Here is an 18,941-nt window from a genome sequence, read left to right as displayed (position 1 = left end):
AAACTTAATTACAACCTACACAATTTAAAATTTTTAACTATCCTTAGCTACAACTTCTTACAAATTAAGTTCTGCACCAACTAAGACACTCCACAACAACGTAACCAAAACCCCACCTGACGCTAGCAAAACGCCTCAACACGACGACCGATAGTGGACACACTCTAAGCAACCTGCTATCTGGCAAACCAAAAAGGAAAGTCAGAGTATGTGAGATATAGAAATGCTCAACATAATACCACAATACCCAAAGGAATATCAACATGAATACACATCACCAATGTAACTGAAATATTAGAATGTATACAATAGTTTTAACCAACATATCCACCCAACTGAGCAATAATAATCAATGCACAACAATATGAATGTAATCACATCACATGTAGTGGCACGTCTGCCACATCCTATGTACCCAAGACAAGGTGTCCCACATACCATGCTCTCATCCACTGATAATTAGCCGGCATGACATACAACATGGTATGCCTCACACGCTAACCTTCGGCGGTTCAATCAACACCCATCAGCATGCATTTTCATCAAACATGCTTATCACAACCAAATCCCATGTCCCACACACCATGCTCCTAACCATCTTCCATTGAACGATATGACTTACGACATGGTGTGCCTCACACGCAAACATTCACAACATATCAAAAGTTAAACAACAATAGTATGATATACACCCCTCACTACAACATCTCATTAAAAATAACCATATCGAAAGCTAATCACGAATAGCAAGATATACACTCGCCACCACAATAATATTATATGGAGAAGAACCATATCAAACACACTCACCTTTGTATCAACTGAGGTACGCCAAACTTACGGTTTCGGAACTTCTCCAATTGACTGGCTTGTTACCTAGTCACAAGTTAACCATATCAGTTTATTGAACGCTTAAACGTCACCACCAACTCCTAAAAATAATCTATAACACTAACAATAGGTTAACGATGCTTAACGCATACAAGCATGTCCATTTTAAAGGTTTATAAGTGTCCCTAAATAAGCGTAACACTCAAACACCACATCACCCTTATATTTAGTTTGAAATCTACAACCAGTCTGTCATATTCTGCCTATAACTTCTTATAGGGTTAAAACCAGATCATGAAACCACCACCATTAGAAAGTACACCTCCGGTATATGAATTTTGATATAAAATTTGTTAAAAACGGAGTCCAAACGACAAAGTTATGCTCGTCTAAAGTTACACAAAAATCTGTCCATAATCACAGATTCTGCACATCTATCAACTTCAAATCAAAAACTGATTTAACCTGGTACAAACTAAGCCACAACCTTCACATATTCCAAAAGACATACGAGTCTAGTTTCAGAATCAATAACCCGTGCGCTAACCCGATACCCGAGCTAAAAGATATTATCATTTTCTCAAAATGTATCAGTGCAACACATACAAAACTCAGCAGGGACACACCAACTTGTAAAATCCGCCAAACTTAGAATATGCATCTAATAAACCCTAAATTTGGTACACACTATTACCGTACACCAACGTTCATCCCTGATTTTTCCCTGATTTTTCACAATAAAGAAACGTAGTCAAAATCACCTCCAAACTCAGAAATTCTGTGCAAAAAAGCACAATTTCCAGCAGAATAGTCTGTGTTCGAAAGTTCATTAAAAATTGAATACTTAATACTTTTTAGTAATTCTAACGCCAAAACATCACCAACTTATCAAATTTTCAAACTCATAAGGACCCATAATCAGGAGGATCTCTTAACGATACACCAAAACAACACCAACTTATCAATCTTTTAGACTCATAAGGACCCATAATCAGGAGGATCTCTTAACTATAAAAAAAAATTGATAAAAGACGCAGCTCTGTAAGCTGTCTACTAAAAAATAGGATCCTGACCACAGTTAGGTTTATGATTTTTATCTTTTTCTACACTTCTCAGAAAATTCTGAAAATTTAATACGATATAATAGACACACTAATGAACCTTCAGTAAAAATATCAGAAATTAACAAGCTTTTTACGTACCTTGAATAATTTCGTAAAGAACAGCCCTGCATCTTAGTTTTTTCCTTTTTCTCCTTCCCTCTCTCTCTCTCTCTCTCTCTCTCTCTCTCTCTACGTAGAAACAAGATATGTATGGAGAAAGATAAATATCCCCAGGATATTTTGCTATATAAGGGCACAAGAGAATTTATCACATGCAAGCGGAACCACGTCCTAACTTTTGCTCCAATCACAAATCACACACAGGATCATCGCAAGTTCTATTGTTTACGATTTAAACCCCTAAAACACATAGTTCAATTAAAAGTAATTGAAATACCGAAATATCCGGGGCGGGTATTACATGTTTCCTATGGGCTCTGCCTCATATTGTTTAAATCATTTCAGGTGGCAATGAGGTGCCGTGAACTCAGTGAAGTTGTGGACACATGGAATTCCTTTATGTGATATCATCTTGTTTAACTTATGTCTTTGAATCATGTAACGCCATAAGGCCGTCTCAGGTTTGATGTCTTTTGTAGCGTGATCGTGAACTGAAAATTTGTGTTATTATTTTGGAACTGTAAAACTAGGAGTTGTGTAATTATCTTTTGGGTATTTCGTCTTATGGCTTGCAGAACTTATGTTAGCACTAAAGATTATGTACTAAAAATGTTGTTTTGAGACTTATGGAAACGTAGCTATCTAGTTTAACTGTATGGAGTTATAATTGGTGAAATCTATTTCGGGCATAGGAACTTGTTAGCTATTGTGAAAAATATGTTCGTCGTGTTAATTTTTAATTTTTTGATAAGTTGTATCAAGGTTTAAAAAGAAAGGAAAGTTCTTCTTTTTTCTTTTTTTTTTTGGCCAATACGTTCAATGTTTGACGAAGACTTGACTTTTCAATGCGATATTTATGTCTTTATGACACGTGTTAGGGTTGAATTTTTGGGACGTTACATTAACCCTAAAACAACTTAACCTAAAAAATTAAGGGAATTTAATTATAATGCCACTACCAAAAAAGAGTGCAGTTATCAATTTGGAAAATCCATATAGGGATACAGGGAGTGACATTATAAATTTTGGGAGTGGTATTATCGATACCCAAAATTAAAGTTAGTCTTTTTTTGTACTGCATGTGAAAATGACAAATATCATTTACTATAATTTTTATTAAAGGTGGCAAATGGGCATGTTGGGTCGGGTTTGGGCGGGTTAAAACGGGTCACGGGTCGAATATGGGCTGGTCAAATACGGGTCAAATAGTAAATGGGTTGAAATAGGTCGGGTCAAATGCAGGTCAAGTCAAACCCGACCCGACCCATTTTCCTTTCCTTTTTTTTTTTTTTTTTAAATTTATTTATTTATTTATTTATTTATTTTCCTTTCCTTCTTTTTCCCCTTTCTTATCCTCTATTCTTCCCCCGGTATGAGTTGAATATGAGTCCTCTTTGTGAATGCTTCAAAAAGCAACACGGATAGTAAATAGCATTGAGCCGAGTCGAAGGCCGAGTTGGCTTGAAAATGTCAAAATTCGTAAAAATTATATACTCCTGTATACTAATAGTAGATAAGGTTAACCTCAAAGAATCCTAATCAATTTTTCTATCTAAATTTTGAACGGGTGTTGGAATTAGTAAACATATGATCTAATCTCTCTTCTCTTTTAAAAAAGCGGCATATGAGTGTAGCCGGATTGGCTGGCCGCACTACACGTGTAGTGCGGGGGTGCACTACAGCACCCCCAACTTTTGAAATGGTTTTGTCTGTTATTAAAAAAAAATCATTACTTTTTTTTTTCCCTTGGCTTTTTAACTAAGAATAAATCGGGTAATGAATTTGTGACTATTGAGTTCTCCGTAATAAAAATTTTCTGTTTCAAAAATAAAAATAAAAATTTGTGACTGTCGCGAGAAACTTGATAAGAATAAGTTCATTGTTGTTAATTCATGTTTTTCCTGAACCAATCGATTTTCATTTGTTATTTCAGTTGGAAGAATTATCTAATGAAGTTCCGTTTCGAGTGTCATGGAAGCTGGAGAACAAGCGATTCCTTACAACCGCCTTCCTCCCCCGTCGGAAGTAAAACAACTCTTGTGCAGAATGGGTTTTTTATTCAAACTCATATTGAACCCATTTTTAATTCATCTAAACCCATGTAAATATGGATTTATATGGGTTGAACTCATATCAACCCGTTATGTAATATGGGTGGTGTGTGGCCCGTGATATCTAGTTCGAGTCCTTCCTCCGCTGGTTCAGTAACTTCCTAGCCTTCTCCACGTAGCCTGCACAGTGAGCGCACGACTAAGACCTGGCCGGGGGTTGCCCGGCAAAGCCCTCCGGCGAGAGGATAAGTATGTGCAGGAAGAAAGGGAAGAGACTAGGGTTTTTAGTGGGTATTCGCGTGTATGAGTGCGTACCTCTTTAGGGTTGTCATCCTTCAATATTTATAGAGCCCACTTAGCTTGCTCTCAAAATACAGGCATGTGCCTTGCACGGGCTAGGTGACGTCACTGTAGCGTCATAGCATAGATCTGGTAACCGTTTTGGCATGAGCTGGCACTCCCCATGTGCGCTCATCATTATCTTTTGGCATAACCGTTTCGGTCGCGTGAGAGAGCATGTGACTCAACGGGTGGCCGAGCCCATTGTCATGCCGAGCCCCATGCCTGGCCGAGCCCGGTATCAGGCCCAAATCAGCCGGCCGAACCGCGCCCGATATGTGTTGGCGGGGTCTTCACCGCTAATGGTAGCCGAGCCTGAACAACATACGATGCCGAACCTAAACAACTCATCTCCGAGCCTCGCTTGGTAAGTCGCCGAGTCTCAGCCCAAGTAAGGTTCGAAGGCTGGTCGCGGACGATTATGTTCGGCCCGCTACAGGTGGATTGGGCGGGTTAGAAAAATATGAATTGAGATTGCCACCTCTAGTTTTTATTATGTTATTTTAATTTTTTCTGGAGCCGATGACTATTAATATTGTAATGCATCTTTAATTTTTATTTTTTTAATATATATTTCACCGATGTTAGAGTAAAATTCTGGTTCCATCTCTCATATGTTTGTTGGGGAGAGACCCATTCAATGCCAACAAATTTTTTGGATAGTGGAACACTTCTTGGTATTTTATTAGGATTATTAATTATTATTAAGCTTCTAGAGGACAGTCAAATGACTCTTTCTTTCCCCAAATCACTCGAACCAGGAAAACATTAATGACTGACGAGCTTCATAATTTAATAATCTTTCCAACTTTCCCTATTTTACATGCAAATCCAGGATACCCTTAACCAGGAATATTTCTATATCGGGTTAGGTGGTTCTATACCTGGGTCCTATATCCCCAACAAACAGGCCCTATAGTTATAAAAAAAAAAAACAAACAAACAAACAAGCCCCACAGGCTACAGGATGTTTTTTTACATTAAACACAACAATGTGGTCCTATAACCATACCTTGAGGCTTTAGCAATCACAAGCTTCTTAAGCACAGCATTGTGAGCATTAATTAAGTACAGTAAAATACACAATTAACAACCAGAGAAATATAACGTAAATAAGTAGAAGTACATGATACGATACATTATTATATATACGAAGTGGACTTGTTACGAGAACTGGAAGAACAGAGCTACTACTACTCGATGACTCTCATGAATTGAGTCCCATTGTAGAACTCATTAGACCACTGGTATCTGCCCCTACTCAGATTTGAATTCGTTTCTATTCAATTTATTAATATTTAAATATAATCTCTAAAATTCTGTAATCTTTACAGATTGATCAATGTTCTTTCTGCAAACCAAACAAAAATAGAGCCTCAAGGACCAAACAATTACACACTCATGGGTTGTCCCAGTGGTTCGGGCGGATGTCCAAACTTTTGGAGTACTCCTCAAGGTCTGAGATTCGATTCTCCACCGAGTGAGTTACCCTGAAGTAAGCAGGGGGCTGTGACTGGTGTGACTGCGCTAGCTCTCCCGGAGGTTTAGGTTGCGCTATCAGGTTCATTTAGTGAACTGGTTGTAGGGTTGTTCCTCTGTACAAAAAAAAAAAAAAAGTAGTACCAAACAATTGATGTGAACTTCATAAATCCGTTTTTTCCATTGAGGAAGTGGGCATGCTTTTTTTTTTCCTTCCTATTTCAAGTTGATTTTAAAAAAAAAAAAATGGGCATGCTTTTGAGTTTTGGAACAATGAAAAAAAAAAAAAAGTGGACATGCTTTTGAGGTTTTATACAATGTCCACTCCCTAATACTAGTGCACGGCCTCCAATCACACACAGGGATCTCCTGAATTAAGCTGCGACCACACTGTGTGTGGCCTACCCCACCACAGGTCCTACCTCTAAACTAGGGGTGACAAATGTGCGGATTTAGGTTTAAATGGGTGAATTGTAAATGAGTTAGATCTTTAATGGATCATTGACCCATTTAGAACCCATTAATTATGAGTTCAATTACCCATACCCAACCCAACTTATTTATTTGAAATAAAACCTGTAACGATCCGGATTATTGCCCTATTTTTTTTTTAAATACAAATTTAAAATGTTAAATACTAATTCAATAATTAGTTAGATTAATTAATTAAAATACATTATTATGTGTATAATTGATATTACTTAGAAAATCGTATTTGAAATATATTATACTTTAGAGATATACATCCATCCCTTACCCTTCCTATCTAAACACTAATTAGAATTCTATTGAAACTAATCCTCCACTTCCCTCTCACACTCTACCGCCTCCATCCTTATCTTCCAAACTTGCATCTCACCTTCCTCCACTACTCCTTAATATTAGTTCCCCACCTCCCTCCAACACTCCCACCTCTCTATGTTTTTCCTCTAAAAGAAATCAAAGCCTCTCCCCATTCCCTTTTTTTTTTTTTTTCGGCAGAGAACAAGTGTGTGTGTGTGAGAGAGAGAGAGAGAGAGAGAGAGAGAGAGAATATTAGCATCCAATACCTTTTTCTTCTCTTGTTTTCTTTTCTTTTGTTTTTGCAGAGAGAGTACTGGAAAAAGGAAGGAAAGAAACGAGAAAAAGAAGAAAGAAGAAAGAAGAAGATCGTCCATCGCCGCCGCCGCCGCTCACCTCTACTTTTTTTTTTTTTTAATCCTAGCTAGAACTCTAAGGACGAAGGTAGATTTTTCATTACCCCTTAACTCTAAGTATATTGATTGTATTTTTTTTTTGGGAAAAAAACTGAAATAGTCCCTATAGTTAAGTATTTGTGTCAATTTGGTCCCTGTAGTTGTAATTGGCTCGATTTACACTCTGTGCTTTTCATTTTGTTTCAATTTGGTCCAATTACTAACTTCCGTTAGTCCGCCGTTAGTCCTTTAAACAACAAAATCATATGGCCCACTTTTTTAGGGTTAAAATAGACTCGTTCGACTAAATAAGCCAGCTGTCTTATTTTTTTATCCTTATTGAATTTTTTTCGTATTTGTTAGTTTTTCGTCAATTTTTTTGGGGTGATTACATCGTCATGACAAGAGAAATCTAAAAAGTAAAAAATTATGATCGAAATCCAATTTTTTTTGAATAAAAATCAATAAATTGGCTTATTGACTTATTTTTGTCTTTATTCAAAAAAATAAGGTTTCGATCGTAATTTTTTACTTTCTAGATTTCTCTCGTTACGACGATGCAATAATTTCCAAAAAAATGACAAAAAACTAACAAATATGAAAAAAATTTGAATAAGGACAAAAAAATAAGCCAGTTGACTTATTTAGCTGAATAGGGTTACTCACTCCCCTCTTGCCATAATATACCTCTGAACCAAAACACAGCTCATTCTTCCATTCTCCATTGATAAGGAGGCACTTTGGAAGAAATTTGGTTATAATTTTCTACAAAAAGTTGCCATCGAATTCAGCATTTTCATGATCAGTCATGAGGCATCATAACCACTGATATTGTCTACATGTTCAACTTGTGGACAAATACTGAGATGCCTTATTTTTCTGCATAGTATTGAAAATGCACATAGAACCATGTCCAAAAGTCACGACATGATATAGATCCAAAAGTCACAACATGATAAATAACCATGTCCAAAAGTCAGAATATTATATAAACTCTGTTCCAAATTTACCATGTCATAACCTAATACATAGACATAACAAACCACTCAACTAGGTTACAATAAACCTAACTTAACAGCCCAAGTGGTTACAAAAAATAGTGCCCTGTCATTCCATTAATTTTCCTACACTTGGCCCATGTACTGATTCCTGACTAGGAATGTTGAAAAATAAACCTAAGCCAATTTTTTCGTCTTTATTAAAAAAAATTGAATTTCGATAATAATTTTTTATTTTTTAGATTCTTCTCGTCATGACGATGCAATAACCCCCAGAAAATTGACGAAAAACTAACAAATACGAAAAAAAATTTGAATAAGGACAAAAAATAAGGAAGTTGGCTTATTTAGCCGAACGGGTCTGTTTTAACCCCAAAAAAGGGGGCCATATGATTTTGAAATTTAAAGGACTAACGGCGGACTAACGGAAGTTAGTAATTTGACCGAATTGAAACAAAATGGAAAGTACAGAGTGTAAATCGAGCAAATTATAACTACAGGGACCAAATTGACACGAACACTTAACTACAAGGACTATTACAGTTTTTTTCCCTTTTTTTTTTTAGTACTATTGTGGCTTTAATCGAGCCCATGAAAAGAAAACAAGAACAAGTCGGCATCTCGCGTCCATGACCCACAACCTCAAGGCCGTGTAACTCGACCTTACGGCTGCCACCTGCTAACTCACGTTCACGTAACCGTGTTCTAGACTTGAAAGCGAAAATTGTTTTTGAAATCGATCGTTTGTGATCGATCTGTTGTGTGTGCTATTTGGTCATTGTTTGCATGTTTAATTACTGTTATTGATGGCTTGGACTATACTGTTGGACTCTAGATGTACATAATAAATTCAAGTGTTAGTCCGTACATATGTATCAAATTAGGTTCAAAGGGAAAATTTAGATATTCGTTCTAGCTTGTAAAAATTTAAGGTACTGTAATATGTACTAGTATGAATAATAATAATAATTATGACTTAAGCGAATACTCATATTTAGAAACTGTAACTAATTCATTTATAAAGTAGCTGGTATTAGGAAATTAGTGAAACAAGGAGTCTGTTAGTATGAATTAGTGAGACCAATGATAACCGGTAATATCACTCCAAAAATCATGCGCCGTATAAAAATACAAAAGAAGTGAGGCATAGATATTATCACACACTTTAATTATAAGATATGATTTTGCTAAGGGAACGCTTAGGAATAATGAATTTAGTATTAGTGTCCATGGAAGTTATTTGGAAGGGAAAAGGTATACTGTAGCAAGAAAAGCAAAACTTGAAAAGTTTAATACTGGTTATCTTCTCTAGGAGTCAAACTATTAAAATCTTAAATAAAAATAAGGAGAATTTACACTTCATTAAACACAACTTCATACATGATCAGATTAGCAAAAAGAGTGATCATTTTGCAAAAGAAACATTATGTCCTTTGCAAAAGAAATATTATGTCCTTGTCGAACCCTAAACCTGATAGTTATTAGTAAGATAATCCAAGACTTACAAAATAACTATTCAATCCTCAGATAATAGAAACTTCTAAAAAGAACTTAAGTGCAAAATCTTAATGAACTCAAAAGTCATAAGGACAAATCTGAATACTTTATGTGAAATTTAATTTGTCTTTTGAACTATTGATAATATTATGTTTTCATTGACTCTTTATGAATTGTTATTATTGACCCACTTGCAATTACTCTGGTATTGAAACATATTGAAATTGTTGTGAGGTTAGTTTGGACTTAAGCTCACTGAAGCTTGGTGTACGGTGGTTCAGTTATCCTATGTATGTGGTTATATTATGATCTGTTTACTCCTTATTTGAAATGATTGCTTTGTTGATTTAAGTGAGAACATAGAAAGGTCATTAGAGACATTGGATGACTTGTGGACTTAGAGAAATTATATACTCCATGTTATTATGGATACGGGAAAAGGAAAGATATGAAAGGTGGTGGGCTTAGCAGGACCTCGGGGGTAGCCTGACAGGACCTAGTGTTATCAGGGGTAGCCTGGTAGGACCTTGAGGGCAGCCTGAAAGACTCGATGTAACTAGGGTGGCCAAGCAGGACCTTAGGGGTAGCCTGGCAGGACCTCGGGTATTGAGGGTAACCTAGCAGGACCTTGAGGGCAGCCTGATGGACCTAGAATTGTGAGAGTTGCCTACTGGGACCACGAGATGTTGAGGGTAGCCTAGTAGGACCTGTAAAGTATAGCCAGTGAAATTCTGAGTTTGGAACGTGGTGAATATTGCGGTGTTAGAATGATTATAGAAGTTGAGATTCTAGAATTTACTTAAGTTGATGGTTATATAATGAAATAAGTTTTGTGCTCTTCGATTCTTACATCATTTTATTATAAATGTGATTGTTTGTAGAGTGGTTAATGGGTAAGATTTATCTACTGAGTTTCAAAACTCATTATAGTGTTGTTGGGCTGGCGTTTCATGTCAGGTAATCATGAGATCGAAGAACAGAATCCTCTACAAAATGATCAGTACCAGGGTGAGGACCTTCTAGCTGAGGAAGGAGAGTTTGTCGAGCATTGGATGCCTTACCCTTAGAAGCTCTGTAATTTGGAATAATGTTATTTAAATTTTCAAAAGTGTTATCACATTTGTCCCCTGTTTAATTTTTGTTGAGTTGTAAGACAATTAAGTAGTTTTGAATTTAATATTTGAGATTTCTGCTACTAAACTCTGTTTAATAAAATTTTACTTTTTAAATCAGTTTTATGAATTATTAAATCAATTAAAAATAATTTAATTAACGTGTTCGAGAATCAGGGCGTTACAAAACCCGCCCCGCCCATTAACCCAATTACATACTCCTATATACTAAAATTTAAAATGACTAAAATACCAATTTACACTAAAATGACCATATTACCCCTTTAAATCTAAATGACTAAAATACCCCTATATACTAAAATTACTTGTAATGACCCTGATTTTTAATTATGCATAATACGTGAATAATTGTCGTGTTTTTAGTAAAATCTCGTAGTTAACTAGCGTAGTTATTTTAGTTGAACGGAATTGATCACCTATATATGCTCTAGATGTCACTAATCGGCTAGACATGATAAGGAAGGCACTAAGGACAGGTGCACATAGGATAATTTTCCCTAGGATGATAGAAATAAGGAAAATGCTAGGCACACAACGTACGGACGCCACAACATTTACACAACGTGCTGACGTCATCAAAACGACGTCGTTTTGATTATAAAAAAAAAAAACCCTGGTTCCAGGTCTTGAAACGAAACTCTCTTTCCCTTCCATCCCCACCTTCACGATGAGAAGAGAATCGAGAGAGAGGGTTGCGCCCACCACCACCACCACCGGCGAAGACGACGCTTCCACCTCCACCGGTGACACGCTTCCCACCTCCACCACCAATACCCAACCCCAAGTTTTCTGTTCTCAAATCCCCTCTCCCTATCTCGAGTTGATTCTCCTGGTCACCGCAGACGAGGGAAGCGCTCCCCACCGTCGGCGACCGCCACCACAACCGGCTTCTGGCAGTCTGACGTTACCCCCACCACGAAGGTCTCTCTCCCTCTCTCTCCTTGAACTAATTGCTGAGTTGCTAGGAAAAAAAACCCTAAATTGAGTTTCTTGAAAAAAAAAAACCCTAATCAAAAAGTTTTCAATGTTCTCGACAACCATCTCGCTAGAAAATGAAGATGATATGGAAAGGATGAGTGTTTATTCTACAGAAAATAAAGACAGTTTGCTGAAAGTTGCTCGTGAAAATTGCAGCCAAAGTAATTGTTTTTTCTTACTTGAACTAATCAATTTTTAGAACAAAACATAAACAAAGCCTGTAATCCTGCACTTGATTATTGTTTTTTGGAATATATGTCTTGAAATGCACCTACACATTGGTAATTCCTTATTTTTGTTGTGCTTCATAATTTACGAATTTCTAGAGATGATGTGCATGATAGTATATTTTGTTGACCGTTCTTATTCGATTCGATTTTGGGAGTAATGTTATTGCGTAATGAACTAGGTCAAATATGTATTTTTCTCATTCCTGCACTAAATTGTAGGTTGGAGATGTTAGTGAAATAATTGAAGAACCCCAAACCAGTCAAAACCAGAAGAAGCAAATTCTGTCCTTAGAGATACCCTCAACAACAAGTGAGGGTTCTACGGAGGATTTTATCAGAATAACTATGCCCCTAACACCTAATCGGACTCCTAAAAGAGTGAACTTTTCACCAAGGCCCAGCCCTTGTTTTTACGGATTCAATGATTCTCTAAGTCCATTGTCATCAAGACGTAAATCATCAATGAAAAATCTCCTTCCAAAACTGAGCTTCAAATTTTGGAATAGTAACTCAGAGATAGAGAAGGCTGCTATCCTAGCTTTGGGGGATTCACCAATTGGGTCACAAGAGAAGCCCATTCAAAGGACAATCTCACAAAACTTTTTGCACCCAAAATGAAAATGACTTCGTCTTTACCTGTTACCCCAATTGAACATTCGAATCCGGAATCTACGCATAGAGGGAACACAATCAATTGTTATGCTGTAAGTATCTCATACTTTGCTATGAAACTTTGGTGACTGTAATAGCGTAATGCGTTTACTTAGTATTGCTTGATGATGATTTGGGGCAGATTCTAAGTCCAAGTGTTCATTGGTGTTTCTTACCCGTTATTAGGTTAAATACTTTCTGAAGATCAGCAGTTTGCCTTGCAAAATTGGGTCTTGGTTTAGTTTTGGAATACCAACTACCAAGTAAGCAGTGCAAAAGCTGGATGTTTGATTTCTTTTTCCACTTTCATAGCTTAGTTAGAGCATATTTACATGCAAATTCTTGGGCATTTCTTAGTGAATGATGGGAATTTGTTGCAAAGTGAAATTTTATGTGATTTTCTATGTTGTTTAGGTGCATGAACTTGTGTTTGGGGGCTGAAAAACTTGACGATAGAAGTATTTAAACTTATAGTACTTAGAATCCTTTGTTCAAAACTAGCAGTCCACACATGGTCCAATCAGCGAACATGACTAACGAGATTGCCATGGCTCAACAACACACTGAGTTGGACTAACTGTACAGCAGCAGAGAATGAGCAGCAACAGCTGCTTTGACTATAGGATACCTTCTTCCCTTCTCAAATGGTTGGACTGACTGATCATTGCTTCCAGGACCCAGCATTCCATAGTTCCATATGATAATTCACGAAGCTTGAGAATTCTTGTAGGATACACACGGGACACAAACTGGACACACCACCAAAACAATCCACCAATATGAACACTTATAACCTTGTTCAAAACTGGGACTTAGTTAATGGCTTGACCATCTTTAGATGAATCTGTTTACCATCTTTTATTTTTTATGGCTTGCTACTCTATCTCCAATTTAAATTGGTCGCATAATGCTCAACTTTGTAATGTTATTCTTTTCATTAATGTAGATGTTCGTTGGTGGAGTTCAAGCGGAGTAAAAATATGGCGCGGCCAATAGAGAGAGCCATCTATTAAATCTAGAGGATGGGAAAAGAAATCATGTGATCGTGCAACTGTAAAGGATAGCTCAGCTGCTGCGAAAGTTAGCTATGGGACCAATAGCTTTGCAAAAACTAGTGGAGACTTGAAAAGGCAGTGAAAGAGATTGAAGTCATTCAAGTGAATCAAAGGCCATGGAAAATGATCAATTTGTTGTAGTTTGGAATATCAATATGTACTAAGTTTTGTAATATCAACTTGTAATATTGCGAAACCTAACTTCGTATGTAATTGTTATTTTGATGAGAACGGCCCGGCGTGGGTTTTAAATTTATTGTATTATGGTTTTCGTTGTGAAATGATAATTTGGCAATAGGTTTTGGCTATGAATGTGACTTGTGAATGGTGATTTAGAATGAGAAATGCCCGGCGTGGGCTTGTGCATAACTTCATGTTGTTTCTATTGTTGTTATTGATGTACTGACTGAGACGCTAGACGGCTAGGACCAAAAAATAGGGGAGACCATGCTGAAATTTTTCAAGAATCAAATACAGTAGCATGATAATGTCGAATAGAAGTGGTCCAAACTATCAATCTCATGTTCTATAATAATAATAATATCATGATCTCAACATAAAACTAGAGCAACAAGAATACAGACAACCAATTTAACATTCTAACATGTCTATGTCCATTTCCATTAATCAAAAAGAATAAAGTAGAATGCATTTCATTAAAAAAGTCAACAAGAAACAAAAATCTCCAAACCATCTACTTCATGAAAGGTCATTACATGCAAGGACACGAAAAGGGAAACAGGACACAAAAGGGGACACAGACATAGGACACGATGTAAAACAATACAAGCAAGTGAACTACTCTTCAACATTATCCGGCGCATTCATCATTTGCATATAACTTTGTTGTCCTCCGCATCCTTGCCATTGACTTTCTAGCATACTTGGTTGTGGTCCTCCCCAATATTGACCTTGAGCTTCCAAAATACCTGATTGTCCTCCTCCCCAACCTTCACTACCCGCAATAATTGATTGACCCATCCAAACTTGACCATTTAATAAGCTTTGCGAACTTGGAAAAGAAGGCATAAATTGGTTCAAACTTGTTCCGGTGGGGCATAAAGTTGGGGAAAATGGAAAGATGCTTCCACCTTGTGCCATATTTGGTCGCATGGGATGGGGCATCATGTTTGGCCACATTGAGTGTCCCATGTAGCTTGGGTGGCCCTGCCCATAAAAAAAAAAGTATTTTGAATAACAATTACATGACACATGAAATTATGCAAGAAGTCAATAAAATTTCTTACATTTACATTTACGATACTCTCTTGTGTCCCGATATGGTGGCTAACCGCAATCTCCTCAACCTCCTGAAATTAGCAAATAATATAACTATTACACATTCATCGAACAAATCTATATGTCCATATTAACTAGTAAGCAACGAATCGTAAAAAACTTATACATTTGATTTTTCGTTGGACAATGGCTTCTTAGATATTTGTCTTTTCTTCGTAACAACTTTTTCCACAGCACTGATCTTTCTTTTGCACGGCGGTCTCCCTTTTCGTCGAAGACCTTCCGGGTCAAGTATGCTCGTGCTCTGTTTAGGAGGTATAACCCCATCTCCAAGTGAAAAAGAACTTTTACGAATTCCTGTGTCATCACCAAGTGAAACCACATTACTTTCACAATCAACCGAAGCTTCCATCAGCTCTCGTTTTAGCTCGTGTACCCGTTTCATCACCATATCATACTTTTCTTGAGATTCTTCCGCTAAATCAGCAACTTCATTAAAGATATTGCACATGTTGTCATGCCGACGTGCTTCAATTGACGTTGACGACTTATCGTAACAGATTCGAACTTTTGTGTGGATCCTTTTCACATTTTTACACCATCTTCTCAACACATACTTGTCAGACACTCTTTCAATTCCCTTTTGATGCCACACAAATAGTTGATGTTTACACACCATTCCTCTAGACTCGAACAATCGACAATTACAATGTGTTTCATTGGTTTCAGCATTGAAATTAACAGTAAATGCCATTTGAATTCTCTTTTTCTCTTCTCCTTCGCCATATGTAACCCACTCATTTATTTCATGTTCAGACCCGATATCATCAACTTTAGCCGGCTTATCACAAAAACAGTGAATTTTATCGAAAATTTGTTTCTGAAACTCCTTAACCTTTGCATGGGTGTAAACACTTTGAAATTGCTTCTCCAACTCATCTTCGGTCATTAATGGGATGAAAGTGTTCCAACTTTTCGCATCTGCTTGATTTTCACTTTCCACCTTGTTCCCCAATGCATTTTCATACTGTCCTACAAATTGTTTCAGGATCGTTTTTGAATGAACATAACCATCAAAATACGCATTTATATTCTCACTTCTTTGTGTGGATGACATCCCCGCCCAAAAAACATCGTTCAAATAAGCAGGCACCCACCGTTTCCTCTCCAAATACAACCCCTCTAACCATGTGTTACTTTGAAGCTCGTACTTCTTGATGAACACATCCCAAGCATCCTCAAATTGTTTTATGGTAAGTGAAGCATAAACTGCCCTACGCATACACCAACTAATATTCTCATAGGCATTGCACCCATTCAACTTTTCTGGGATCTTTTTCATAATATGCCATATGCACCATCGATGTCGGGTGTTAGGGAATATATCTTCTATGGCATTCTTCATGGCCATACATTGGTCGGTAATAATTGCTTTCGGAGCACAATCCCACATGCATGTCTTCCAAGTCTTAAATAACCCCGAAAATGACTCCGTGTCTTCGTGAGAGATGAGCCCGCATCCCAATAAAACAGACTGGCCATGATGATTCACGCCTACAAACAGAGCAAAAGGCATGTCATGCCTGTTTACCAAGTAAGTTGTGTCAAAGGTCACAACATCACCGAATTCCTTACAAGCTGCCCTACTCCTTGCATCAACCCAGAAGACATTCCTTAGTCGACCCTCATCATCCAAATCCAGTGCAAAAAAGAAGTCAGAATTATCGGCTTTCATCTTCATGAAATAATTGTGCATCGCTTGAGCATCTCCTTCCACAAGTAGTGAACGACGCACTTTATCCACATGATTTCGGCAATCTTTCTGGATATATGGAAGCTTACCAGGTCCCCCAGCCTCAATCTGAAGTGAGGTATAAGTTTGGTTCAGATTGATCCCAGCTTTATCATTCAATTCAAGTTTTCTTTTCACGTGTTCATCGAGTACCCTATTGCTCCTTAAATACCTTGCCTTTCCCGGGCTCTGTTCATGATTGTGAACTAAAGCAACCCGGTTTAACCTCCACTTTCCATTCGGGTGCAACACAATGGTAACATGAGCTTGACAATCAATTTTTTATTGTGGCCGTGGTTTGACCGGATTGCTTGTTGTCACCCTTGTCTTTCCAGCACGACTGCATGCTATAGTTAAATCCTTCAACTTTCCATCTTTTCCCTTTCTCGATGTTCTTTTTGCCACAGCAAACCCTTTTTCTTTAGCATAGCTTGAGTAATATGAATAAGCTTCCTCCGATGTGTCAAAGGTCATTCCCTCTTTCGGTTCTTCAACTTTATCTTCACAATTTTCTGTTGCCTCCTTCCCAACTCTGCTAGTATCTATTTCACCACACTTTTTGTTTGAAGGACTACTCCATACCTCTTGTTCGTCTTCATGGTCTCCACTCCATACCTCTTCTTCTTTTACACACTCTTTGTTTGGAGGCATTGCCGATGGAACAGAATCCGACGACATCATCTAGTGGTTAAAAAAATGAGACAATTATATAGAGATATAATCAACTGACAATGCAATAAATAGATTGCACAACAATATAAGATACAAGAAGACTAAGCCGAAATTTTGTATATAATATAACATTATTCGCAATTGCAAATCAATTTGAACATGCATGTAGTCGAAACCAAAACCACTTATATGTCATGCACATACACATACTTTTACTTTAAACGGTCCTTTCAATATTCTAAACTGAAACCACTTATAGCTTCTCTACTTAATACTAAAATGAGACCAGGATAACCTTTGACAAGTAGATACGGCTTCTCCATTTTCTCATGTGAGCAAGAGATGTACCAAAATATGTAAACATGTATTATAGCATGCAAAGTGAAATCTGTACTGAAATTTTAATTGTTGTGGCTTTGTTCTCAACTTACCACCAGAAGCTGTGTCAACTACATACCAGTGTAAACAACTCGAACAATCTAAGGTTTCTTGAATTGTATCTTCATCCTCTATATTCAGGCTAAAATTCCATTCTAGTAAGAAAAAAATACACATTCGAATGGAATTTTAAAATTCCATTCTATATTCAGGCTAGGGTTTCTTGAATTGTATCTAAAATTCCATTCTATATGTACCAGTAAAGTCCTGATCTAGTAAGAATCAAAATGCATAATTACAAAAATATATATATACACGCATTCGAATTTTCTGCAATCCAGAAAAAATACAGAGAGAGAGATACCTTCAGTAGTTATCTTCTTCGTCCTCTTCAGCAAATAATCCCTAAGAAAACGAGTCAGAGAGGGAGAGATTCAGCTCAACTCTCAAACAAATCCTAACTCCAATAAAATCAACCCAGAATCAAACTCGTGGTGGGTGTAACAACGTTGGAGTTCTCAGAAATCCGTGGTGGTGGTGGTCGCCGATGGTCGTGGGAAGAATACCGTAGTCGTCAATGGTGGTGGGAGCCCCTTTGAATGTTTTGAGCATAAAAAATGGAGGAAACGAGAAAGGGAAAGGGAAAAGGGGGGATTCTCTGTTCCGAATGTTTTTTTTTTTTTAAATTATCAAAACGACGTCGTTTTGCGCTGACGTCATGATGACGTCATCGGTTTTGTGAGTTGTTGTGTGGGAGTGGTTGTGTGTCTAGCATTTTCGTACAAGGAAATAAGGAAAACATACGGTGTATTTTGCTTGTAAGCACACCGCTTCACCTGGGAAATAACGAGAGAGAGAGAGAGAAAGAGAAGAAGGGAGAAGGGGGAAAGGGTTAGATTGTTAATTGAAGCTTCACAAAGTAAATTTGTGTATCCTCCATCTTAGGTTTCATATTTTACAAGTTCAACTCCTTGATCAAGTGGGTTAATTTCAGGGTTTTAGACCTTAGGGTTATGAAATCCTTGTTTATGGAGGTTTTTTTAAGTTCTTGATAGACTCTCATAGAATCTTTGAAAACCTAGGCTCGATTTCCTTTCAATGTTCTAAAATCTAGTTGAATCATGAGTTTTGATTGTTATTCTCACCTTTAGATTCTGATTGGTGAAGTTGGGATTGATTATAAGAGTCTTAGTGAGTTTTAATTTCGGATTCTTGGTAAA

General features: G+C 37.1%; 2 protein-coding genes across 3 annotated transcripts; one reads left to right on the top strand and one right to left on the bottom strand.

The window, feature by feature from the left end:
* Window positions 1-11,334: 11,334 nt before the first annotated feature.
* Window positions 11,335-14,006, top strand: LOC131336377 (uncharacterized). Of its 2 annotated transcripts, XR_009202796.1 has the most exons (3): window positions 11,336-11,647; window positions 12,154-12,638; window positions 13,532-14,006. XR_009202796.1 is itself a non-coding variant. In XM_058372176.1 (2 exons), exons 1-2 carry the CDS (start codon window positions 11,394-11,396, stop codon window positions 13,596-13,598), a joined length of 321 nt encoding a protein of 106 aa, XP_058228159.1. In that variant the 5' UTR covers window positions 11,335-11,393; the 3' UTR covers window positions 13,599-14,006. The 2 variants fall into 2 exon arrangements, 1 of the variants encoding a protein (XP_058228159.1); XM_058372176.1 differs by lacking the exon at window positions 12,154-12,638 and having other exon boundaries at window positions 11,335-11,647.
* Window positions 14,007-14,406: 400 nt separating this feature from the next.
* LOC131336368 (protein FAR-RED IMPAIRED RESPONSE 1-like) lies at window positions 14,407-16,987 on the bottom strand. Its single transcript, XM_058372169.1, has 3 exons — window positions 15,046-16,987; window positions 14,888-14,950; window positions 14,407-14,807 (listed from the first exon to the last, which is right to left on the bottom strand). The coding sequence occupies exons 1-3, from the start codon at window positions 16,633-16,635 to the stop codon at window positions 14,439-14,441; spliced, it is 2,022 nt and encodes a 673-aa protein (XP_058228152.1). The 5' UTR covers window positions 16,636-16,987; the 3' UTR covers window positions 14,407-14,438.
* Window positions 16,988-18,941: the final 1,954 nt, after the last annotated feature.

Source organism: Rhododendron vialii, chromosome 8a (assembly GCF_030253575.1).
Source record: "Rhododendron vialii isolate Sample 1 chromosome 8a, ASM3025357v1".
Classification (NCBI taxonomy): domain Eukaryota; kingdom Viridiplantae; phylum Streptophyta; class Magnoliopsida; order Ericales; family Ericaceae; genus Rhododendron; species Rhododendron vialii.
This window is presented reverse-complemented; position numbering and strand designations above follow the sequence as displayed.